The sequence below is a fragment of the Amblyomma mixtum genome, chromosome 6 (genome assembly GCF_055824585.1).
Source record: "Amblyomma mixtum isolate Tamu chromosome 6, ASM5582458v1, whole genome shotgun sequence".
Taxonomy (NCBI): Eukaryota; Metazoa; Arthropoda; class Arachnida; order Ixodida; family Ixodidae; genus Amblyomma; species Amblyomma mixtum.
Genome location: NC_143017.1, coordinates 159,268,600 through 159,295,723, shown reverse-complemented (window position 1 = coordinate 159,295,723; position 27,124 = coordinate 159,268,600). Strand labels below are relative to the sequence as shown.

The window sequence follows — 27,124 nt, the reverse complement described above, 5'->3', positions numbered from 1 at the left end:
CGGTCGAATTTCGATGGAGGCGAAATTCTAGGGACTCGTGTACTGTGCGATGCACGTGCACGTTAAAGAACCCAGGTGGTCTAAACTTCCGCCGCCCTTCATTACGGCGTCCCTCATAGCCTGAGTCGCTTTGGGACATTAAACTTCCCTAAACCATAAACCATAAAAACTGACATTTTACTGATATCAACAGGAGCTTTTGTGGGAGATAACGAAGTGAAGGTTTCGATTTATATTGTTCAGGAGATATTTACTACGCTTGCTCCACTGCAACAACTGATATGGTGTGTACAGCCGACATGAAATGTTTGCGAGTGGATGTCCACTTCAGCAGGGCGCACCACATTTTATGGGGTGAAATTGGATTGTAGCTGATGGTTTCAAGGAAGAGTGCTCGCGCCCAGCTGGCTTGTGGTTCTACTTCCTCTCAAGCGTTTCCTCTAGACCAAAGTAGCTGTGGCCCGGTGTGAGCGTCGCTAGTACGCTCTACTCAAGTTTGATGCAGACTACATTACAAAATTTGGTCTACGCCAGTCGAATTACGCAGAATTTCGGTCCACTGATTTTTTTCCCAACTAAAAAGCCTTTACTCTTCCAGCGCTGAAACCGCTCACCATCTCGTAAATGCATATACGGTATATTCTCGCTAGGGTGCAACAATAAATTTGTGATGAATTCGTGTGAAAAGGCCGTAGAAGTTTGCGTTCTGCCCTTTCTTTCGCGTGTCATATGTAGCAAAGCTTTATCAAGGATAACTCACTGTAGAGATTATTTCGGTTGCTAACGGTGGCTTTGGCCAAAGAATCAACTTGTCTTGAAGACATTGGCGTTTCACCGTCTGAGTAAATAATTAAAGCTGAAAATTTCTTGCAGCCGCGCAGGCAGATATCTTTTAAGTCATCACTGATTATTAAAGGAGCCGGTCTTTCAAGTACAATTTTTTTTCGCCATGTCCTAAGATTGAATAATGATAAATAAACTATACCCCAGCGCCGAGGAGTGCAGAAGCCAGCGTCTGCAAATGAAACCTGCAACCCGTTGTGATGGAGCAGGTAGTCACCTTTAAACTAGTCACTAATAAAGGGTCGGTAGTTATTGTAATTCTTCTTTTACATTGTCTTGAGGGCTGATTAATGATCACATTGCAGCTTTGAGCAATGCAAACCTGTCGGTGGTAACAAAATAGTTAAAGGTGCAGTGAAGAGGAATCTGAACTCGTCTTTTTGCCGCGGGAACTCAATCTACACGTTCCGAGCATTCTTAGAAACTTCGATTCATTGCCCTGTGTGGCCGATTTCCGTAATTAAATCGAATTAACGTCCGACTACCGCTTTTTTTTTTTTAATTCTCCCCCGTACGGTGGGCGGAGTCGACCAACGCGTGGAGTGCTTTTCACCCAGTCCCGTGGCGGCTTGCCGCTCTGCCATCGGCGGAGTAATACGTAGCAATCCGTAGAAGCAAATAGCCCGCGCGTATTTTTATTTATGCGGGCTTATTTTGCGGCTATATTATCTGCGAATGAAATTATTTATTCACGGAAACCTAAAAAACAAAATAAAGCGAAAGCAAAGCCTCCACGGAGCTGGCTGAAAGGCACTCCATGCGTTGGTCGACTCCGCCCACCGTACGGGGGAGAATTTAAAAAAAAAAAAGGCGAGAGCCGGACGTTAATTAGATTTAAATAGGGAAATCGGCCACACAGGGAAATAAATCGACGTTTCTAAGAATTCTCGAAACGTGTAGATCGAGTTCTCGCGGAAAAAAGATGAGTTCACATTCCTCTTCAGTGCACCTTTAACGTCGATAATTTGTGCAGTACTTAATCTTTTACTTTGTCACTGGGGCTCTCATTCTCGTCGATCATCGATCTACTTGACAGCGTAGCGTGACAGGTGGTTGATGTAGGGGACGCTGAAAACAGACATGGACTAAACCGATAGCGTAGTTGTGGTATCTTTCGATTGGCCCGTGCTCGCTTCGTGTGCGCTATGGAAAACTAAAACATGGGGAAAAAAAACTAGCTCAGCAATTTGTCCTTATATAATGAAGAATAGGAGGACAGAAAGAAAAAAACAAATAATGCGACCGTTATGCACACACACACTTCCATATTCAAGTGCGGCGATAAATGTAAAAGAAACAGTGTGCAGCGCATACGTGCGGACGTTGGATTTGAACAACAACGTCCGTGAGTTATAGGAGGCTGAGAAAGCCAGTACTGAGAGGAGTCTCATAAAGAAGGACAAAAATAGGCCTACGAAAACGTGAAAGGTGAGGTGGTTGTAAGCAATAGGTGGGACCAGCCTCGCGTAATAAAGCTAACAATTATTTCACCGCAGTGACACTTACAGAACGAACTGAGCTTGCCAACCACGTGACACAGATCTGTGATAAGGCAGCCCTCTGTTACCAGTCCTGTATAAGCGCTCACAAAACTTTGTGCTAAATCATCTTGCAGCATACTTCCGTGCACTAGAGCCCTGGGAAAACTAATTTTGAACTTACCTTAATTTCAAATTTGCGCAGTCATCTTGCTTTCGTTTTTATTTTGTGTGTTCTCCGACGAGCTTGTGAAAAAAGAAATTTTACGCTATTTGCAAATATACTTTCTTTTTTATCCAGAAATTAGAGCGCTATGCCGGAAGGTCCCAGTGTTTAAATTTAAACTGGGCAACCCTTGAGCTCGATAGACGTGCCCACGAAAGTTTAAACAATAGGCTGAGAGCGACGAAAATAGGACGCGCACACTTGACGACGCAAGCAGTGGCTGTCAAAGGTAGCGTGAAGCGGTTAGACCGTTTTATTTTGGCTGGACACCAACGGAGGTAACTGCACTGCTGTAACCGATAGGCCGGAAAAATCTACCGATCTGCATATTAGTGCCATGGTGGCGGCAGCTTCGATCACATTGCAGAGGCGTCCGCTCTGAATACAATGCGCATGAATAGCAGGCATTCGAAATAAATTTAATGCATCCGCGTGCACAAATTACAGAGTACACAGATGTGTTATCCCCGCCAATGAGCTCAGCTGAGGAGTTACCGAGAAGATAACTCTCCGGTTAAGTATAAACGCAGTCCACTCGCACCTGCACTATATAGACCTATAGACTGGCCTCACAACACCTGCAGTAAAAACTGAAATACAGGCACGTCACGCCCTAACATCAACCCGAACGATGAACCTTTCAGCAGGAGAGGTCAGACAAGCGCTCGCGCGTAGACGTGTTTTGCAGTGCTTGCATACTGAATAACAGCGCGCCAGCCATCGAGACATGCTGATAGCGGAATACTTAATAAGGCACAGTTCAGTGAGCCTCCTTGCTGTGTTGCTAAGCGCGATTGAGACGTGCAGGGCATGCTTCGCGCCAATTGCTCATCCGACACTCACGCCCTTTCGTGTTGCACTCTGCTGATTCGCGAACTTAGACGCAGAAACTTACTGCCAGAAGCTAAAGTGCAAAAGAAATGAACTACAGGCCTTGTTTTACGCAGCGCCTCGGCTTGTGTTACGTACGAGTCTTCCTTCGCTTTCATAAAGACAGCTCTACAGAAGTCAGCATCCGCTGTAAACGGCGTTTGTATCTCAGATGTATCACTTCGCTACCCGTAGCTCCTGCGTTCACCTGGCGGTCAATGAGAATGTTAAAATGTGTCAGAATCCACGTGGGCTAAGCCGGCATGGCTTACACGTGACTTCCATGTGGCCCACGTGACTAAGCCCACGTGGTTTCCTTAGAGACGGCGTTCTCCTCCCAAGGGCGAAAGGAGAAGGGGAAGGAGCATTACAGCTACCGTTATCACTTCTTCAGGCAGGCAGTGAGCAAAACGTGACAGAGCTTTTTAAGTATGTAGACTGTGACTGTGACTCCGTGCTAAATTCAGCGCGCTTGAGGAATACTTTCGTTTTGCAGTTAAGAATGTGTTGTTTTGTCGTACTATGTGACAATACGTTCGCGCTTTTGACTTAAATTTTCACACTGTCACCTGCCACTAATTGGAGGGTTATTAGCCTCCTCATTTTACTTGAAAGAGAACAAGCAGAGCAACTCTCGTACGCCCGAGTCTCACGCATAACACCTGTGATCGACGTATTCGACGTAAGGATCGACGTATTCTTCAACTAAATGCTGTCTTTCTGATAAGGTGACAAAGGTGCTCCTCAAAAGTATGTGACACTTGAGTTCTTGTCTTCCTGCCACTTCATCTACTTTTCTTTGGTTCGTGCCGACAGCTTTGGATGCTCTGACATTTTTTTCTTTTTTTGCACATCTTCCTGCGGTATGCGGGACAGATCAATGGTATAGGCACCTTTAAATACGGACGCTGGCTTTCACGTTCATTCCACGGCGACGTAAGGCCTTGATCTCGCCGTCTTCGCATTTCTCATCACTTCCTTATTTCCTTTGCATGCACCGAAGTGCGCGCTCCATACTCAAAACTTGGCTCTACTGTCAGGCAAAAAGTAGACACAGTATCGAATGCTTCGTAAGCTACCGGCATCGACTTTATTTTTGCCGATACCCCGTCCCTTCGCTGTCTTTTACGCCCAGGTGCTTTCCCATTCTGTCATCGTGCCTTTTTACGGGGCTTTGGCTTTCTGAGTACCCCGCACCCGCTGCTATTGTTGTGTTGGGCTTCTGCTTGCCGGCCTGTGAGCCTTTGTATATGTACAAGTTTTATTGCTGCAGCAGCTTACATTTTCTCATGACCTACCCGAATGTCGAGGAGAGGAAGAAAGTGGAACAGAAAGGTAACGCGAACGCAATGCGTACGAGCAAGACGCGTGTCACCGTTTTCACAACCTAAGCAGCATTTCTGTCAAAGCGTTTCAGCAAAGGTGACAGCTGCCTCCAGACCAGCTGACCCGGCGTTTCAACCTGCGGTTCAGAGAGCCGTGCAGACGCCATGGTTTGGTACTGCTTGTTTAAAGTGAAACAGCAGTCCTTAAAGCACGTATGTGTTAAAAAGAAAGAGAACGCTTCGAGAACACAACGCACTGTTTCCGCCCGCAGGCCGAACCTTCCCCCTATATAATGAATAGGTTGGGGCAACCGAAAAGGAAATAAAAAAAAAATCCCCCTATACAAGCGGATATCTCTCTTGGTAAGAGAGTCATCGTAAGCATGTATATCTTTACGTTTTCAATGCTGTGCGATAGGGCACTCAAAGAGCCGCCTTAACATTAGGAGCTGCTGGAACACCGCACTCCCTTGCTTAAACCAGTGTGGCCCCGACGTTGCGAAAGAAACACTGAAAGTCTACGTTTGCTCGCTTTGAAGTGCACATCAAACATTGGACGTTCAGGCAGGAACGCTTGCTCGAGCGCTTTTTATTCCAAGAGGCCTGTTGGCAGGCTACTACCGTGTCTTTCTCAGCAACATGTTTCAATGCTTCTGTGTTCCAGACGGTAGCCGTCACGGGCGACTTGGCCGCGCAAGAGAGGCGACAGATGGCGCTCACACTACTGACTTCTCCTTTGCACAAATTAGCCGAGCCGATGGCCTCAACGCTACAAGGAAAGGGGCAGGAGTTCGTCGTGTTCTTGAAGTAGAGGGTACAATACTACGCTGCCCACTTTTTTTACGGTGGTCTCATGGTCGTGCTTTGCTTAGTATCATAATACACCACTTTATGCTGCAGGGTTTCCAATCAAATATTTTCAGGCACCGCACTTTCACAACGATCAACAAAAAAAGAATGCTTGAGATGCTATCCTACAATAAAGCGTGACCTCCATCGCGTACAAAAGTGAAGTTGAGAGAAAAGCGACGCATAATCGCTGAAGTGCGAACATTTGACCCAAGGATACGAACGGGAAGGCATAAGGTGTACTTAAAAGAGCACCTGTCTTTCGTAGCAAATTGCAACGGTCGTTAAGCTTTGTATTTTGACAGGCCTTTATGAACTACGACCGCTGCCACTGCAAATTGGAATCGAGGACCTCGTTGGGCGTCAAATGGCCCTTGTGCTCAAATGTGCGGTTGCTGCTCTGTTTTGATAAACTGTGGCTGCGACCAACGAGCCTATATGTATGTGCAAAAGGCGTGTCGGTGGCCGCAGTGTTTAACGCTGCGTTCCCAAAGTTTCAGGTTTGCGAAATCATGCAACGGCAGCGCATTCCAGTCGACGTAAGAGCACTGTATTGTTCTGTAGAGCTCATTATTTGCAGAATTAAATAATAAATCATAATTTTATAGAGGCTGCCTCAGATTTCTACACCTTCAGCAATTTAAAATAAGCCCCGAAAAACAGTGCTAAACGCTGATTTTTCCTAGTTTATATCCGAAACTACGTATGCCGTTTATTACACAGGTGCGTTTTATTGTAGGCTGGGTCTGATTATTCAGGCCAAGATAAAAAACAAACGGCCTGCTTGGAAGCGTAGCACTCAATCACGCAGCTTTAACGAGGTTCATCCAAGTTTTGTTAATTTTTGACCCGAAATTAAGCAACCCCATTACGCTTGGTTATTAACGCAGCCGTTCACATTCCAAAATGGCAGTTCCTTTCGCAATCCCACGAGTGGTTAAATCCGTAAATGCCAAAACAAAGAGAAGTTGAGGTAACCAGGCACGACACGAGTTAGGAGGTTGTAGTTAGAAGGAAAAAGAACTAATGGTGAGGTTTGTATTACTGTCGAGACGCATTCAGCATGAATTTTTCAGCTATGCGAATTCACGCGCTTGTTCCAACACGAAACCGTCTGCTTTTCTTTTTTGCACAGTAATTTGTTCATCTTCGTGAGGGTCAACCATAGACGAGGTGATCCTGATTATCACTTCCTTGTAGTAACGCCTGAGTTCGGTAAAGATTACGAAACTGCACACGTAAATCTCCTAATTACATCAGCATCTTCAATATGCTTTGCGGTGCTTGCAATGAAGCATACATTATAAATATACCACTGGTGACAAATCGAAAAGCTGGTTGGTTGGTTGGTTGGTTTATGGGGTTTAACGTCCCAAAGCGACTGAGGCTATGAGAGACGCCGTAGTGGAGGGCTCCGGGAATTTCGACTACCTGGGGTTCTTTAACGTGCACTGACATCGCACTGTACACGGGCCTCGAATTTCTCCTCCAAAGAAATTCAACCGCCGCGGCCGGGATCGAACCCGCGTCTTTCGGGCCAGCAGCCGAGCACCATAGCCACTGAGCCACCGCGGCGGCTAAAAATCGAAAAGCATAACAAAATACACCAGCCACACTTTCACGGCATTTCTGCACACGCTATTGTCATTACCTTTGCATACCGAAGCGTCCGTTGCCACTTCAGTTCCGATTCATTTTATTGCTCAGTTCCGATTATTTTATCGCTCAGCGCATGGACCGCCCGAGCGCCCCTTTCTATGTAATACGTACTTATATGAGAGATGTCTTATATTCGACTGACACCAAAAATAGCATATAAAGGCATCACGAAACGGTGGCCGCGACTGACCTCGAATCTAGATTTCTCCTCACTCCGCTGACTGCACTTGTGTCCACCTGGGTTACAAAGGCTTTCATTGGTTTCAAATCGCCAGAGTTGGAATGTGGGCTCGCGCTTAAAATACAAACAATATAGAGCAGGCAGGCATCTCACGTTTAAAACATGGGCTCAGACGACAGCGGTAATGTTCTTTCAATAAATGCAAATAATAAAATAACCTATAGATGTATGCTGTAACATTCAGCGCTCTTTTAAGTCAAGGAATAGCGAGAAGTCACATCTTTTGTTGTTGCTTAACAGCTTAAATGGAACACATAGATTATGTCCGACAAAAACGGAGGTTGACCGCGATGGCTGTTCTTTTACAGGAGGATCTTTGTGCCATTTTTTTTTTTTCATTATAACGTAGCACGACGAATTTCAATGCCTCGTTCCCCGAACCTGCCATTAAGAAATGGTTCGGTTAGCTTGACTAAAGAGACTGTTGAATGCCGCGTGCCTTCAGTTAGCGTGGGTCAGAGAGGCCTAGCTAGCAGGTTACAGCTTGTATGAGTCTGAAGGCGACAACCATACCGCCTTAGAATAGCGATATATATATACACACATTAGGCTAGGCTAGGCTAGGCCATGCTAGGCAACAGTGTGACATTTTAGGAGCAAATTTCGCTTACGTCGAGTTCTTTTTCAGCACCTTACAGGCGACGAATAACACACAGGAACTGAAAGTGAGTCTGGTCACCAAGTAACCTATACGTTCACAGATAACCATGCGAACAACTTGCGTCCTGTTCAACGCGGAGTGTGTTTTAAAGAGGCACTTTTCATGAGGGCTGCTTTTAGCGCTGGAGGTGGCTAAACGCAGAGGTAAAGAAGAAGAGATCACAGAAAAAAAAAGAGCGACTAGAACGTAAAGGAGGAATAAATTGAAAGCAAGAGGGAAAGAAAAAAATTCAAGATCAAAGCAGTCATCATGTAGCACGCCTCAGACGGGCAACGGCGGCGACTTCACAGACCGGCAACAGTTTAGCCGTCGACATCATTCGTTTTCCGCGGGAAAGTGCCGAACCGTCGTTTCGGATGTGTCCAGCGGACTAGACGAAGACAGAAAGACGGAGAATAGAAGGAAATGAAGAAAAGAAGAAAGAAAGAAGGAAATCTGAAGTATGAAAAAGAATAGAAAGAATACTAAAAAAAACGACGAGAACAGAGAGATTCGGCTCGGGAAACAACAAGTGGGACGGCCGGGACGGCGACTGCCCTCGGCCGTTAAGGATGTCCCATCGGCGGCCAAATGGTTAAAAATGAACCGGCTGTCTCACCGCCAGTCGGCACAGAAAGAAAACGGAACGGGACGTGAATGTGGAAGAGCCGCTGCTCGGTGCTGCCTGTTAGTGTGTGGATAGAAAGTACCTACTTTTTTGTTTTTTTTTTGCGTATTTGGCTGTTCATTGCTGGCGAGAAGTGGTTTAGCGTTTTGAAAGCCGCGCGAGAAAAAGACTCTACGGAACGAACACTGCAGGCAATGGAAACTAGATCAGGAGGGGAGCCAAGCATAAGCGACAATATATTTTTCTTTCTTTTGAGCTTGAAGGCACGGATACAAAAACAACAACAAAAATAAGGAAAGGGAGGTCATTCACCCAGCTTGTCGCTATAAAAAACATCTATGAGTACTGACTGTTCGCGATAAAAAAAGTAAACTCAAAGCATAAGGAGGTTCTTCCGTCACAGTTACATGTGGAGAGTTACGAAACTCGTAAATAGAAAAAAAAATAGCTTTGGCTAAAACAGGAACAACAATGCATTAAAGCTCAACTACGGGTGTTCCAAATGTAGCACGCGAGTGAACAGCAAAAGGTAAATAATGTTAGAGAAATTAAAAAAAAAATCGTATACTACATGCAGTGTAGCGGTTTTGACGCTGGGTTCTCGACGCTAAAAAAAAGGCTGTCGCTTTTATTTTATTTTTACCTATTCTCTCATGTGCGGCTGTCACTATACACTACGCTATACACAAAAAAGCTGCCTGCATACTTCTCTTCCGTTGAGTTTGCTTACAAGTATGCCATATATCAAGCTGTTTCATTGCAGACGGCGAGAGCATTTACATGTGTTGGCACTATCAGTGATGAAGTTTCGTGACTGACTGTTACTGAAAGTCATTACTCACACCACAGCATGTAAACGTCGCTTAAGTAGCAGAAAAAAAAAAACCGGTAATATCGTAGAAAGGACAATCTCAATCCTGCGTTGAAAGCCTAGTTGAGTTTCTTGAGGGATCAGCTTCAAGAGGGCAGTTTCAAGGGGGGCAGGTTCAGTTTCTCTTCCATGCGTCCTTTAAAAGTTCACTGTATCGTGGTTCATTTTCTCTCAGCTGGAGTTGCTTCGCTCTCTGTATTGCCCTTCACGCGGTCACTAAGTGCTCCGGACGGAGCCCTCACGACGAGGAACAAGCCCGACCACTGACAATTATTCGCGAGCACATGACGTTGACGTGACTTGAACCACGGTGCACAGGCAGTCTGGGCTGAAAAATCAAGCCCCTGGCGACGTGCCCCTTATTGCGTGGAGCGGTCGACGTTGATGCAAAGTACCGACAAAAATAACCACCAGGCTGCCACGCCGAAAGTTCATGGCAATTAAAGTGGTTTCACATCAGCTGCCCTCAGATCGGTGACAACTCGCGAACGCGGGTGAAAGATTATTGAGGGTTCATGAGACGAGGAGTGGGTTAAAGAGAAGAGATAAACTGTTACATACCAGTTTCCAGCACCAGAGGAGCAGTAAGAGTGTGAATTAAATAAATATTCATTTTGACCGCAAGACCGCGGAATGTCATTATATGAGGAGCTCTAATTCCTCGGTGTATATAGAGGACGAGTGACCAGCCATTAGACAGCAATTACGCAGAACTTTCTTGCGTTGCATGAACTATTTTGAGTAGCTGCGTCTGGAGAAACTTCACTGGGACAGGAGAAGGTGATAAATTTAGCTACCCCGAATCCCGTGAGACTTTTTGCTGACACTCTGACACTTACTCTTTTACTTGAACAACGAAAAAAAGAGCGACTTCCAAAAGACAAGCAGAGTGGCTGCAGAAGGAAAAGAAAAAAATATGCCGAAAAAGCTTGAAAACTCGAAAACAATTCTACTCACTTGCGGGACACGCAAAGGGATTTTGCGGATATTGCTTTAATTTGTTCACTACGAATTTCTGCCGTCCTTTGGCGCTTTTATTGCGACAGCATTTGAAGCCCAAGGGGCCGAAATGCATCGTTGGGCGTAAAATTCGCCCACTTGCTGCGGGGAGGTGAAGTCACCAGACCGGAGCATTCACACTGGCTGGAGATTTTTGACGTGTGACGTCACCAAAATGGAGGCTTCCCATTGGTTGGAGGGAAGTGACGTCGCCAGACCGGAAATGCCATCACTTCCGGCAAAGGCACCAACAGCTGCTAAATGCCATTGCATTTCCAAGACATAATAGAATTAGCTGTCCCTGTTATTGAGTTACTTTTTTTACTACAGACCGCAAAGAGGTACATCACTTGCAGTTTTGCGCAAGCAAAAGGCGTTAAATGTGGTGACAGAGAGCCTAGAGATTATGCATTCCAGGTTAGATTAGTGAGGCACGCCGGCCGTAGCAGGCTGAACAAGGTTCGCTTTCTACCTCGCCGCGTACTCGCACAAGTGACTGACCGGCACAGTGATCGTGCGCCTTGAGAAGTGAACGAAAGAAAACAAACAAAAATGCAAAACATCGTTCGATTACGCTCAAGGGAACCCGTTCGGGGTCTAGCCCCAGCACGCTAGCCAGGAGGATCATCACTCCTGGCGTCTGAGGTCCAGGACTGGCGCGACTATTAATCAGCCACAGGCCGGCCCGTACACAACCGCATCTCCGTCGCGCGGCCGAGCGGAGATTGAGGTAGGCGCAACACTCGTTACAAGCTAACAACTCTCTCCTGCCTCCCTTTTTCCCTTCCTTTCTCCCCAAAGCTCTGCATCACAGGGACTCCCCAACAAAGAGCCCGCGAGGCGCTGCGGCGAATGAGTTTTCACCCGCGAAATTTCTTGGCTGGCGCGAGCGGCGCGGTGCGTATAACCGATGTGTGCATGCGTATCACGTGAGCCCCTGCTGCCCTTCTGCGCGCGTTGTCGGGACTTGTTCTGGCGGGAAAAAAAAGGGAACAATTTATCACTAGCTCGTCAATGGCCTTAATTAAACTTCTCGAGTCGGACAGAGAGAGAGGGAGTGAAGTAGTGACGGCCTCTTTAAAGACAAGTGCGTATATAAATGCAGTCTTCCTTTTTTACGTTTATATCAAGAACGACGTGCGGCCCCTAATGACCACCGCATTACTTTCCTGGCGTCAATGTAACGGCGCACGTTTGTCAGGATCGCGGCGGGAAGCAATACGTGCGTATGACGTCAGCTCTTCCTCGTATAACTAATTAAGCAAAATGGTGGTGCGACCCATTTCGTTTCTATAGAAGCCAGACACGAGGAGTGAGAACGTGAAGGAGAAGTAAGAAGGTGAATGGGTGGAAGCGCACTTAGATTTTACGTCACGAAGCCCGTCATCGTGACAGTATGCTTAGACGGACATCCGGGACGCGTAATATCTGTCTGCACTTCGTGTATGAAACAAGCTGAGCACTGTAGACTAGTCAATGATGGCAAGCTGCCTCAGAAGATCTACCTGGTGTCCTAAAAGGCACTTGTGGGAGGGGGGTGGGGCCACTAGGAAGACGTATGCATAATGGTAAAGCAGGTGCAGTCATCCAGACCTCAGTATCCCAAAAAGCTCTACCGTATACAACGAATACATCATGGAATAGAGTAGCGGAAGTCTACTGAGAAGCTGGAAGTCCTGGTCATTTTCTTTTTTTTTTTTTCGAATTATCACCAGTGTGCATTAGAACGTGCACGAGAGCTTCTGAAATCTGCCTCCATGCAAGCGCTGTCCATGGGGCCGAGTTACGGATAAGATACTGCGGCAGGACGCATGGTGTTTTCATTTCCAGAAGACGGAGTAACTAAATTTGAGATCTCGATTTGACCGTAATTAACCAGCGCACTATACCTTCAATGTGATCGCTAGACTGCATGCGCTTAGCGGAGTGAATATGGGCAAAATGGCAGCTTCGCAAGCGCATGCTCACGCTTTAAGTCATCGGAAAGCTAGTCGCGCAAAAGTTCCAAGCGGAGTGAACACTCTAAATAAAAAGGAATAAATAGGGCGTAAGCTGTTCTCTAGCTCCATTTTACTCCCATATAGGCGTATTCGCGATGAAAGTGAAGGCTGATATTCTCTCGGGCTCTGTCCTTAAAGAGACGGAATGAAGTTGGCCTGTGTCGATAGACTACTGTGTTTTAATGATACAGACACTATCTCTACTGAAGACAGATCTTCTATTAGATAGAAAAGGACAAAAACTAAAGTAATTTTGGAGCCGTAACCGACCGATTACGCAAGTAAACTGCGTGAGTCAACGCCGAATTGTTCTCGCGCAGATTCTGGGGGCTATGGTAGATTGCCATGCGCTCCAAAACGGCAGTAGTGAGTGCTTCTCGGTGTAGACGCCACAAGTTTGGATCGAGGGAAGAAAAAATTTTAAAATTCAATTTTTTGCTTCTTTTGCTTTCCGGAAAAATGTTAACATACCTAGAAAGAGCTAGAGAAGCAATTACTGAGAATAATAATTTGATGCATTTGCCCTGAGTGTCGCTTTAAGGACAACGCAAACAACGAATGCATTCAGTAAAGGAAAAAGTGAGGTCACTCAGAGAGTAACCGGTGCCCACTGAACACGCGAGGTTACTTTACAACGAACGAACGCGAAAGCACAGATAGTTGGCCGGTTGTGTCCTGCTTGTTCGCAAGGTCAATCTGGACGCAATCCGAGACCTGGAGCCAATTATCTACGCGACCCGGCGAGCCGTTATTGCGGGGGAGGTGGGGTATAGCCCGCAAACATATACACACGTCTGCAGCCGAAACTAGCGCCGGTTATCGCAACTACGGTCGTGATCGAGCAGGACGCGGCATGCTTAAGTGTACACCTGGACAGGCAGTACGCCGATTCCGGTCAATTCCACCGGTGCGGTTGAATACTTGCTGGTCGTGTGTGTTAATTCCGCCGGCGTTAGCTCAGAAGAGAGTTACACAACCATTTTTCGTTGTTACCATGAACAACTGAAAACCTGTGAGCTGCTCTAACAGATGGCATCAATGGAACCACGTAGAAGGAAGGCAAAAATCAGTGCCTCCCTCACGATGCAACCCAAACTGCGCGACTGCCGCTCCGGTGCCTACTGCCAATCCCCACCGACTTTCTCCAACAGGAACCCAACGTCAGCAAGCTGCTAAGGGCGGCGATGGGCCTTCGTGGCTACCCCTTTCGCATCGTGCCGTGGCTAGGAGTATACGTCGTCGCCGCGCGCCGCGACGCCAATCGCAGCGGAGTCCTCCCCAACGGAGATGGACGCCCCGGACTTGACGGCGAGAGAGAAAGACCTTTCTCGGGAAGGTTGGCACCAGCATAGTGGTGCCGTTAGGACAGCACCTCACGTCTTCGGAGTCCGCCATTTTATGAGGGTCGCTAGTACTCCGCACGTCCCCCGATTGCCAGGGGAGGAAGATGACACTGCCGCGCAGACCGTCATCCGCTCCGCATCCTCCCTCCCTGCTCACCCGTCTTCCCTCTTCTTCTCCTTCTGCAGCGCCATTGTCGCTCTATGCAACCCCCCCCCCCCCCCCCCCTCCCTTTTGCTTCCCTTCCTGCAATTCGCACATTTCGCCTCCTCCGCCCGCACTCCCTGCGCAGAGGGCAGGCCCCGACTTTTTCGTCGGGTCTGTTTAGGGTCCTTTGGTTGGATATCTATCTATTGCTATAGCCGCGCGCACGCGATGACTACTGCCTGCCGGCTCACTACACGTCTAGGGTTCCGCATCTACTGTAGCTCCATCTTTCGGGGCGTTTGCCTTTCGGGCCCCCTTTCCCGCTCCCTCCTGTTCCCAAGTTCTCTCGTATATAGCACAGGTCTCGCTTCATTGCACCCTGGGTAACACTTTGTCACCAAGGGCGGTCGCGGGCAACGATCGAAGGAAAGAACCCATATCATCAGGTCGCTACCGAGTCTGTCTTCTGTCTTCCAGAAAAGGCAGAGAGATATAAACTTAAAAGAAAGATGAACTTCAGGTTGATGCACCTTGACTGCAACGCGCAAGTGAAAATATTTGTATTTACAGTTATGGAGGGTGAAGCCTGAGATTGAAGTATACGCGAAAACCACCTCCTGCAATCTCTTTCGACCACCTCTTCCGAATAGGTTGAACAATGCAGGATATGTTTCGCGTCTATGAGCGATTAAGGCTAAACCCACAACAAGCTAACAACTGAAGACAATTAAGGCACCGTTTTCCTTGACTCGCCCTACAGCAGGATTGTCTTGGAGAAAACGGCCTGCAGAACCGTTCTCAGAAACACGCGCGTCTTCCGCCACGGGTTTTCGATTAATGGAGCCTACAAGCGCTAAAGCTCTTGATATTCTGGTTGACTTCCTGCCTTCTTAATTGTCTTTTTATCACAGCGGTCTCCTACACCATATGCTTGCCTGAATCAGTAAAAAAAAAAAAAACCTGGTCCTGATTTCTCTGAACTTAGAAAACTAAAAGCACTGCAAAGTTTCCAAACTACCGCCTTGGCTGAGGACCCACGAGCAGTACTCACGAGGGACCGAGAAATAATGAAGTGCTAATCCATAATACGCTCATTCGAAAGTTAGTCTCAACACCAATGCCGTTTTCAATACAACTCACCACAACAGCGGAGGAAGTCGTATCTGTTTTGATCGCTCTATCACAGTGTTAAGGTTAAAGGTGTTTCAATTCCAGACTCCCACAACACCGCCTACACGCACGCCACCTAAATAGCGCTGACCGGAGTCAGGCATATCTTCTCAGCGTACGGAAATCGCCTCAGCAGCCAGCGGCTAAGTTCGCGATGTTAAGGACTTTCCATACACCAACGAGTTTGGGCCCTCCGCAGTCCTCAGCCATCTAGCGTGACCCGTTCGCAGCCCTGTCCCCATCCATGCAGCGCCCACGGACTCCCCGCCGCCGCCCGAAGAGAGACCCGGCGCAAGCCACATCGGCGACGGCCTCCGAGCTGATTGGCCGGGCATTAAACGACGACGAGCCGAGCGCGGGAGCCGACCGGGTTGTAAACGGTCGCTCCATACGACTCGCAGGCGCCACATTGCCGCCCGCGGCAATCGCTTAAGTCGCGCCCGCCGCCCTCTGCGCTTGCACGGAGGCTCTGTTCCGGCTGCAGCGACGCGCGCTGGGCTTACAGCACCGCTGGACCGCCGCGTGATGCGTGCCGTGGCTCGTCTTCTCCGGCATGCAAGGCACCGCGACGCCCGCCGAGCAAAGGCGAGAGGGTTAAAAGGACGCTAACAAGTGGAGCTGTTGCCTCCCCGTATTCAGGAAGGGACCCGCGTTTCTTGCATGCGCTAGCCCGTGCGCACGGAGGCTGAGGAGGAGCGGCCTTCTCTTCGGCACGCTTCCCAATTAAACTTTCTCCAGGCCCCTCGCCGGACTCCCCTCTTCCTTCCTCCTTAAGACCCTTTATCCCGGCGAAGAAAAGGGAAGGCTTTGTCGCTCGCCTAATAAAGTCGACAGATTTGCATGCCGGACACGTAGCGCTTCGCTTTCACCAAGGGCGCCACACACAGTGCGGGAGGGTCGGGCGCGCGCTGTGAAGAAGCAGAAAACAGGGCCCGGGCCCACTGGGCAGAAAAGTTTGGCCGATACCCGCCGCGTGGTGAGGCAGCTTTAAAGTACAGACAAGATAGAAATGAAGGCCACATGTGACTTCGCTTTTTATTTTCCCGAAAAGTAAAGTTGTTGAACGCTAAAACTTTGCCCGGTGAGCAAATTGCCCGCTGCGACACGCACTGCAAGTATTCGTGTATTAAGAGCTGCGGGTGAGTGAGGGGTGAAAAAGTGAATGAATGAATGAACGAGCCAGCGAGTGAGTGAGTGAGTGAGTGAGTGAGTGAGTGAGTGAGTGAGTGAGTGAGTGAGTGAGTGATGGGGAGTGAGTGAGTGAGTGAGTGAGTGAGTGAGTGAGTGAGTGAGTGAGTGAGTGAGTGAGTGAGTGAGTGAGTGAGTGAGTGAGTGAGTGAGTGAGTGAGTGAGTGAGTGAGTGAGTGAGTGAGTGAGTGAGTGAGTGAGTGAGTGAGTGAGTGAGTGAGTGAGTGAGTGAGTGAGTGAGTGAGTGAGTGGAGAGATCAGACAGTCAGCTTTCTAGTTAGTAACTTTGCACGTACGAGAATCGTCTTCACATTCCATAATTCCTTGGTGATGTTCCTAGCAGAAACATATGAAAACGCTCACATATACACGTGTATTATAGCGCTGAAATATATACGGCTTGAAGATCATCTGAAGGCTGAAATCAATTCGGACTCGTCTGCCAAATGGATAGCCGCATACCACATGTGTTTCCCAACATGCATATTTGTATTTATGGCCACGTAAGAACAAATGCTCGAGACATGTCAAACTATACGCTCATACAAAAACCAGCCCCACATAAGGAAACCAAAAATCACTCGCAGCATCATGTCAGCCTAAAGGACAGATTATCTGGGCTGCATAATTTCTCCGTGAAACAGAAGAATCAGACCATTCGAATTCTCGGAAATAGAACGCGAAGATTTCTGTTCCCGGAAATGATCTGCTTATACAGCACGAACGCAACGGAACAATGCAAGCTCGACTAAAGCACGCGTTGCGCGATTTCGCAACTGTCATTGAATTAAATGAACTGATAGAAGGTGATTTTGTACTCGGAAGTATCGCGATTCAAGGCAAAAGAAAAATAAAAAAAAAGCAACCTTCAAGAGGTTGACGCGTAAAGACTAGAACAAAGTTCTGTCTTGACGACCACTATACGTCTGAAAGATTGCAAAGGAGCGAGATGGGGAAATGAAGCCATGACCTTTAGCTCCGCGCACACAAGTGTAGAAATTTCACTCCGGAAATACACCTATAATGAGAAAAAAAAGAGGAAAAATAAAACGATGTCCTCCCCCTCTGAACCCCCTAGAGAAGCGATCAGCGCAGGACGGGCTCATACTGGATGACTGTATTGATGAAGCGGAACGAAGTAGACCTTATATTGGCTTTCCCTTCCACGAAAACTAGCATCACGTTTGCTCTCTATACAGGCAGTGTGCGTATCACCCATGATCATCTTCGGGCGCGATGGTCACAAGATAAAGAGATAAAGAGAGAAGAACGAAAACTTTTCGTTCTCTTTGGAGGGGGAAAGCCTGGATATCTCTTGAACTTTGAGCCTATAACAGCCGAGTTCTAAAATCACTCCGTATTGCGCTACAAGACAATCTGCCATCAACGCGAAATCTTCTCGGAGCAGTACAATAACACGCAGTACTTGTCCGGTAAACTGCTATCGTTGAAATGACTGCAGCTTCACACCATGGAAAATTAGGACATTACTTCGCGAATTACGTGATATCGTTTCTTCTCAGCGGTGCAATCTTTCCTACAAACATAGCTGTGCAACATATGCCATTGGATAGAATTTCAGAAAGGACACGCACGCACGCACGCACGCACACGCACGCACGCACGCACACACACGCACACACACACACACACACACACACACACACACACACACACACACACACACACACACACACACACACACACACACACACACACACACACACACACACACACACACACACACACACACACGCACGCGCGCGCGCGCGCGCGCGCGCGCGTGCGCGCGTGCGCATGTGTGTGTGTGTGTGTGTATTACCCGCAAGGACATGGGCATTGCACAGGATGTGGGCGTTATATTTAACAACTGAACAAAACAGGGCAAAGTGCAACGAAATAACAGCTTACAGACAAAGGGATAAAAGGAATAAAAGAAACCATACGGCTAAAACCGTAGAACGCTCAAGAAAATCATGAAAGTGCTCAAAAAGTTACACAAAACGGTTAGTGACACCATATTTAAATATCAACGTTTCTTCGATTCATGTGATGGATCGGGGAAGATGGCTCCACTATGCGCAAGTCTAAGGTAAAAGAGAATCGCAAAGTAGATTGGTTCGACACAATGAATTTAAAACTATGCAGTGGTGATTGATATACACGGGATGATAAATATGATGGTTGAGCTGTATGTTTACGTTTCAGGGACGAATTATCGAATAATGTTTTATGAAAAGGACATGGATGTGAAACTTTTCTTGGTACTTATAAATCGGGTAGTTTAAGAATAGATTTAATGAGTGAAGGTGAAGCTCTACGCGACTAATTAGAAACTCTAAAAAGGGCACATCTGTTTTCGAATTGCTTAATTACATTAATAAGAATATGAATATCAGAGTTCCAAACTTCTGAGGCGTATAGGGCAACGAAGGTATACTACCACTGCGCGGTGCTGCGTTGTCTACCTAGGTTTGATTGACAGCTCGAGTGACTTGGCATGACGTCAACTTGTGACGTCACATGTTAGATTGACAAGTTCGCGTGGACGGACACGCTGGCGAGTCATGAACCTATAAAGGCTTTCGCCTGAACAGAGGAACTAATGCATGCAGGCAGGCCATTTATACATATATTAGAAATGGTAAAGCACTAAACACGGAACCCAGGGGGACACCAGATATAACTGCACAAAACGGTAAAGCGCAGTCATTAGCTATGACGTAATGAGAACGGTTAATTAGAAAGCATTCAATCCATTTCAGTGTTCTGGGGTCGACAGTTAATGCGCTGATCTTCAGTAATCTTAAGTGATGAGGATCGTTATCAGATTCTTCACCAAATTCAAGAAAAATGCACTGAAAAGGCGAATTACAATAAAAAACTGAAGCCATGCCAGAAGTAAAGGAAAGAAGTTGCGTTTCACATGAGTATTACTTACGAAAGCCATGTCGAGAGGAGTTAGAAATGAGGTAGATTCGAGAAAGGAGAGAATATTAGAGTACATAACGTGTTCTAATGTATCGTTAACGAGGAATGCAGGTTAGTGACATCGGTGTGCAATTTAGCGCGGATTGTGTACTGCCGGTTTTGCATAAAGAGACCACCTTGCCCTTTTTCGGTCATGCGCCTAAGTAGAACACAGGACTGACAGCGAGAAAATGTGCGATAAAACCATAGACGAGAAAACTTAAGTACTTTTTTAACTTCGAATTGATTTCCTCGCAGCCACAGCATGGGAAGAGATTAGTTTGCGAATTAAGTTGACTATTCCGACGGAATCAATGACATTCGCTACGTTTGACATAAAATAATAAAAAAAATAATGCACTGCCAAAATCATCGACAATAGCATCCACAGGGGAAAAAAAAACGCTATTATACAAATGCGGCACAACAGTCAATGAAGAATCCGAGAATCGGAGAAACATGGCACAACGGTCTTTATAGCTTTTAGAGTCGTGATTTGAATCTGCAAGTGAACGATAGTTTTCACTGAGGGTTTCACGAGGGTTGAACATTTTGACGCGTTATTTGAAAGAAATGACGGAAGTATTTAATTAAATAAAACGTGCTTGTCCTCCCTGCAAGCTGTGCGATAATGAAGGGGATGCCAATGAACGGGATTATTTGCTTGTTTAACTGAGCGATAAAGACGCTTTTCTTTTTGTTGTTGTTGAGCAGTAGTTTCAGTGTAACGGTAAACCAATGGCATCTGTTTTCCGGAGGTCATTTGCATTGGTATGCAACCTGGCAACCATGAATGTGGTGAACGAAGCCAGGAAAGTATGTTTGTATTAACTGAACTGTAGTCGGCTCTATTTTAGTTTCTGACGGTCTTTGAATAAGCAGTTTAACGGGGCATTTTATGTCGGAACGTACGATGCAGCCGCCGCCTAAACCAGGAAATACCTTAACGAATAAATAATGTTTGGCGCTATGGTGAGAAGTAAATTTAGTACATTGACTGAAGTAGGGTGATCAACTAACTGGGTAAAGTTTAAGTCAGTGTATAAGTTAATGAGAGATAAACTTTTAGGTGGCGGTTCTGACAGTAGGATAGCTAGTTGGCCAGTTTATTTTTGAAAACTTATAATCACCTATTAATATTATTGGGGTACGCCGGAACCACAAAATTTGCTGAAAACGTCATGCAAGTAACCATTAAATATAGACGCAGAACAGGGTGCTCGGTAGCATCACCAGTGTTAATTGCGACCATACTGGATGCCAAATGATCAGCTACACCAACCAATACGCCTGCCACAGATCCCGTATCCCGATCAAGTGATAATAGTGTCATTCTTTTCGCGACTGAATAATTCAGCGTTGCTATTTTTTGCCGACAACCATGCAGATCTCTATAAGCACAACAATGTCAACGGCGCAATCGACACAAATAGATGACAAGGCATAGCGTTATTCATGATACATCGATTAAAAGAACTGCAGTTCATGGCAACTGGTATTACGGGGCCTGTGCGCTGTTAAGACAAGGACGTCTTAGCCCGAACATTCAGGAAATCGAATGGAAGGCGCAGCAGTAGTAGAAAAATTGGCTACCCGCAGTTCACAAACACTGTCCCCAGCTGACGAAGACAGATACCCCACCACTAGTTGTAGACCTGCGCGCCTTGTTGCAACGCACTGTATACCAGTCACCACTCATTTTTACCAAGCCACGTAGCATCTTTCGCAAGGCTCTTATTGCCTTACAGAAGTTCTGATTTACGAGCACATTCTATTCTTTAAAAGCTTGCTTCTAGAAGTGTATACATTGTCCCTGAACTTGAGTGAAATAAACCGACCAAATGAATTTCAAGTTTTTTTTTCAAGTTTCAAGTTTATTTAAAACGCACATAGTAATACAAATACAATAAAATCAGTACAGAAGGTCGACATTTTCCAGGTTATCTAGCCCGTGTGCTCGAGAAATCGGATCGTCACTTTTATTCCAATTTAAATTTAGAGCCGTATTGAAAATTGCATAAATTTTCTCCTCACACTGTGTCCAGGTTTCGGATGCCTTGTCTGTACTACGGTGAAAGTTTTCGCGACGCGAAATGCGATACACTCGAAGTCGTCGAGACGTTCACTTAATGTAGGTAACTGCAATTGATTACTTAAACTACATTGCCCACTAAAGGTACGAACGCTTTCTTTGACTACTGCGAGCCTGCTGCGAATGCTTGCTACATAAATGCTCAAGTGCGAGTTGTACTGCATTCACTTTTGTTAGGGAGGCCATTGCTTGATCATATTTTGAATCCATTTTCACTACTCACGAAGCAAGAATTTAAGTGAAGTTGTGCCGGTACGTGGTATAACAGGCGACGAGACAACAGCAGCCATAGCAAACGGGAGAAGCAGCAAAAGATACTGAATACAGATGACAGCGTGAATTGCACTGGAGGACCGCATGAAGGCCACATCAGAGCTAACGACGCCCCGAATTCAAAACACTACCGTCTGGGCACGGACACTGCGGGACGCAGGAAGTGAAGGAGCCTAGCGGGCGAACGGCGGTGCAGGGGAACACGGTGATGGGACAGAAAGGCCAGCGTCCAGGGCTATGCACACGGGAAGCGTGATTCAGGACCACGGCGGTGGGGGGACAGCTTTCTTCCTCCTTTATGGTCCCTACCTTCTCTTCCGGTGCCTTTCCCGCTCCCAGCAGACAAAAGGGCGCGAATTCGTCCCGGGACGGGATAGACGCCAACGATGCCCCTGCCCCTCCAGTACGCGGGCCCTCCCATCAAGCCAGTCGGGGAGGGCAGGCGCCGGCGTTGCCCGCGCTGCTGCTGCTGCTTGCGCGGCACCTTGGGCCGCTTCCTTCCTGAGAGAGCGACGCTCCGTCCCAGCTCGGCGTGCCCGTATTCCATCCCGGGTCTCTCCTCCTGGCCACGCTCATCCCCAGCTCCTTCTCCTCTTCAGCGCGGATGCCGGGAAGGGGGCGCATCCACCGAGCGACGCCGTGATTGAAAAGGCTCCAACGGCGGCACCGCTCCTGAGTCAGCCCCGACGCCGCAGCCGCCACACGCCACAAGCGTGGGCGCTCGCACGTCGTCGAGTCGACCGGGGGAGCTTTTAACCATAGAGCGAGGGAGGCGGCAGGCTGCCCCGCACACTGCGAGTCGCTTTTAATGTTTCGCCGGGCGGAGGAAAATGTCCGGGACGAGCAGGGGCTCGGGGGCGGGGGAGTAGGGAATGAAGGAAAGAGGCGGCAGAGCGGTGTAGGGACGGCGGCATCTTCCGATTTGTAACGTCGGCACGGTTACGTACGGGACGCGGGGAAACTTTTTCGCTGTGGTAGAATGGGGAGGGGGATATCGCTTCCCGCTCTGCCAACGTATACGCGGCGGCGGGCCAGGACTCTCTTCTTTCTCTTCAATTCGTTCCATCCGGCAGTGGAGCGGTGGGCCCGCTTGTTAGCCATCCATTTGCCACTGGGTTCATGACGTTGTTAAAGCTTGCGGGACCAAGAGGAACTGGAGAGAGGCGGCGGGGAAAGAAGAGGCAGCGGGGAAGGGACAGGAAGCTGCCGGGAGGTTTCCAGGAGCACTCGAAGCTGAGGAGGTAGAAACGAGGTGACGGCATTCACAGCAGGAGCAGCCCCGTTCCCCGCGCGGGCCACTTCAGGGGTGCTCTAATTAATTCTGGCCGCTCGCGTCTCCAAAGGGAGAGGCATAAATCGGCGCGCACCGACGTCCAGAACAAGGGTTTGAGGGGAGGACAGGAGGGGTGGCTGGTTGACGAGGAGTGCAGGCCATATTCTATACGCGCCTCAGCGAGCGAAAGCGCCGTGAGTTGCCCGCCAACGTCACGTCAACGTGGGGAACGCGCCGAGTGCTAGTGGGCCGGAAGTCACAGTCAGCGGAAGCGGAAGCGCTGCGTTTTGGCGCCGCGCACGTTCCGCTTTAACGGGGCAAGCGCTTGCCTCTGCTGGACAGATGAAGAGACGCTAGGTTCCCCTGCACGTCGTCGCACGGTGCGGTGCACACGAGCGCAGAACAAACGCCCTCGCTTTTCGGAGTCATACCGCGCCCTCTATATAGAGGGAAAAGCGCGAATACTCCGGGCTTGGCCCTTTGGAAAAGCGCCGCCACAGTCTTCGCAGTGACATATCGCGGTTGAAGAGGCTACCCAGGGCGAGCAGCGCAGCCCGCATTACGCGTACACGCAGAGACAGCGCACGTGGCATAGCGTCGCCTCAACAGCGCGTTCGATGGGTCTCATCCGGGTAGCATGGCGCATTCGTTACTTACTACCACGGTCACGCGCGTCCGGTCACGTGACAAAAACGAAGCTATTGTGAGAGTGCGCCCACGCGCTATCGCCACCTCGCGGCACAATGCGGCGTTGTGTGGTGGTGCTCCTCCCTCATCGCGGTGCCGCGATTTTCGGTAGCCGTGATTTAGTGTACACACAAAAGGGCCAGCCCAGGGCACGAGCACGCGGACGTGGTGGGAGTCGAGCGTGGCAAGCTCGCACGTGCGCCCACGGCAATGGCCGCCATTGCGGAAACGGCGGCGGCTCGTTCCACTTGTCATGTTTTACGAGGTGAAGAGCAGCGGCTGTTGTTGCTGGGGCTGCCGGAAGCAGAGGGGACGAAGGAGAGAAGCAACCCGCGCGCTGGTCGAGTGCTCTCTCGGTGTTTGGAGTTAGTCGAGAGGAATTTGTTGAGCGACGTCATTCGTCATTTCTCTATCCGCCAAAAGCTACTCTTGTTTTATTTTTCTGCAAGGCGAAACAGACTATGGCCGACGATGAATTCTGAGCGAGTTTAGAGCATATACCGTAGTTTTGCCAAACAGCAGAAGATGGCTGCAGTTGATGCATTCAGAAAAAAATATTCGGCTGTGCATACCTATGGATTGAGGACAGAAATCCGACGTAAGCATTTCCCGGTTTCAAGAAGAAGAAAAAAATACTGCAAGAGACAGCCGCTTCTCCAGTGATTTCGGCTTATGGCGAAGGCTTAGTTTTGTTCATACCATTTGAGAACAAGCGGCTCGAGTCAATTCGAGGTCACCTCAAGGTCTGTAGCGACGCATTCGTCTGTGGCAAGCGATGTTGCAAGGCAAATGGAAATTAACGCAAGCTTGCAGACTGCACTACAGACGAGATATATGTTTTTTTACAGAGACCCAACGAGTGCCGTTTCAGCGGCTGTGTCTAATTTGACTCCTCAATATTCGGCGTAAACAGCGAAAGCGCCATTTCTTCTCCCCTGCACGCTGATTTCTGTCTTAGATACAAACGACAGATAGGATGCCGAGACGCATGCAGCGCTGAATGGATCATTGAGGAATCCTCAGTACCTTGTTGCTGGGGCGCGACATCTGGCGCGCTGGCGGCTTCCACTGGCTCCGGGTAGATGACGGCCGTGTCGCTGCGCTGAAGGTACTCGCGAATCTTGGCCTCTTCAGCCTCGAACGGGGGCCCGCCTGGCCTGCGTCTCTGTGGGTCGCCACCTCCGCTGCTCGCTTCGAGGTGGCTGCAGAAACGCAAACAGAGCGCACGACGCAATATCAGCATTCATTGTACGGACGGATATAAGTGGATGAAGGCAGAACTACCCTGACACCCATTACCGAGAATTCGGGTGGGGCGAATTCCGGTAATTCGAGCTTGGCAAGCTTCTCTCAGCCGCACTAGGTGGCCAGAAAGAAACGGCATATTTCCGCCGGGTGAGCACACAGCTGATATTTCCCAAGATGCGAGCGTAGGTTTCAAATAGGTATTCCGCGGACAAAGTTCGATCAGGTTTTTTCGACTCAAAATTAGGTGCGCAGGTCACCAGAGATGAAACGCAAAAGCCTCTCATGCTGAGAAAGCGTAAAAAAAGGGGCGCACCTCCACGCGCTGCCGACACCGCCTGGTTCGTCGTGTCCGTTGACGACGAGGTCGCAGCGGCGGCGCGGGCTGACCGGAGATTCAGCTGCGGGGTCGTCCAACGAAGTGGTCGCGACGAAGTGCGGCGGCGACGGCGGGCAAGAGGACGGGCTGGGCGGCGTCGGGGCGTCCTCGTCGATCTGCAGCGGTGCCTCGTCGTCCAGGTTGGGCGAACAGGGAGGGGACTCGGGCACCGCAGCTACCAGCACGGGCCGCAGCAGCTTGGCGCCTCCGAGGACGCCCAGCCTGCGCTCCTCCGCCGAGGAAGAGCCGGCGGGGGGCGAGGCGGCAGAAGTGGGCGGCAGGCCTCCCTCCTGAGCGGCGGCGGCCGGGGGGGAGTCGGCCGAGGCGGCCGCCGAGGCATCCACCTGATCGGCGTCCTCGGCCATGCCGTCCGGCTCCACTGGACAGAGAAAGAGACGCAGAAAGGGGGAAATTATTCGGGTGAAACTGAGAGGCCGTTCTGATTAATGAATGAGTGGCCGCCCACTAAGCACTAGCGGCCGCGGTTGCTCAGTGGTTATGGTGCTCGGCTGCTGGCCCGAAAGACGGGGATTCAACCCCGGCTGTGGCGGTTGAATTTCGATGGGGCCGAAATGCTAGAACCCCGCGCACCGTGCGATGTCAGTGCACGTTAAAGAACCCCAGGTGGTTGAAATTATCAGAGCCCTCAACTACGGCGTCCATCATAGCCTGAGTTGCTATGGGACGTTAAACCCCACTAACCAAACCCACTAAGCACTGATGATAGTGAAGGGAAACTGAATACATAGGACAATGGACTTAAAAATGATTCCAACAGATACGCAAGAATATTGTTCAGGTAACAAACCAGCCAGCATGAGCGATAGGACGACATCGTATAATCCTGTCGATCGTGCTTATTTGTATTACCCGAAAGACAGCACACTTTGTATAAATGTACGTGATGTCAACACCCGTGTCGTACGTCAAATTTACATAGTGTTTTTGTTTCGCGCTGTTTTAAAAGCATCAACATATATATCTAGCTCGCCTGACAACGAATTTTACTGTTATTAGTACTACTTCGACATATTAGCTAAAAATCGCTGACCTAGTTCACTCTCAACCAGCGAAAAGTGCCGCAGCGGGAACATCGTTCCGTATGTACACAAAACACCACATAAATAAATGTCGCGATATATAGCATAACAAGCACGACCATCGCACAGAGTCAATTATTTCGCGGTTGACAAAATTACTGAAGGAGTACGGAAAAAGAAATTCTCTGATAGGTACTCGCCGATTAATGCGCATTTTATGAGACCTAAACGCTCGCACCGGTCGGCAAAGCGCCGAATTTTTCTTTCCCCCTTCGCAGCCTTCGTATAAACCGATCAGAACCGGTAAACGCAGTCAAGGGCATTACCATATTTCTCTCATACCGCTTCACGGCGCTAGAAATTTTCATCTCCCGCCTTCTGCGCTTATATGCAACAGACATATACGCGATTGTGCGCGGATGGGCAAGATATGAAATGGAGAGCGTAAAAAGGAGTACAAATCCACTTTCGCCGCAGCTTCTCCGAGCGAGAGCCATCCTTATTTCATGCCCGCCGCTTTCAGCACCTCCCGCACTATCCAGGCAATATCGCTCCTCCAATCTCGATATGCAAATTACATGCCCGAGACAATAGACTCTGGAGTGTAGTGTGAGACGCCTACGACTGCGACAAAACGTGGGAGCATATTGTGTGAATATTAAATGCCACCTAGAACAATTTTTTCTGATT

At 48.5% G+C, this 27,124-nt stretch overlaps 1 protein-coding gene across 2 annotated transcripts in view; it reads right to left on the bottom strand.

The window, feature by feature from the left end:
• Nucleotides 1-27,124, bottom strand: part of zfh1 (Zn finger homeodomain 1) — a 702,801-nt gene that overhangs the window by 149,291 nt on the left and 526,386 nt on the right. For both annotated transcript variants that reach the window (XM_089549904.1, XM_089549905.1), the window contains exons 2-3: nucleotides 25,332-25,773; nucleotides 24,797-24,972 (exon numbers count right to left, since the gene is read on the bottom strand). In XM_089549904.1, coding sequence (XP_089406030.1) covers nucleotides 24,797-24,972; nucleotides 25,332-25,773 — 618 coding nt within the window. The remainder of the gene's footprint in view (nucleotides 1-24,796; nucleotides 24,973-25,331; nucleotides 25,774-27,124) is intronic.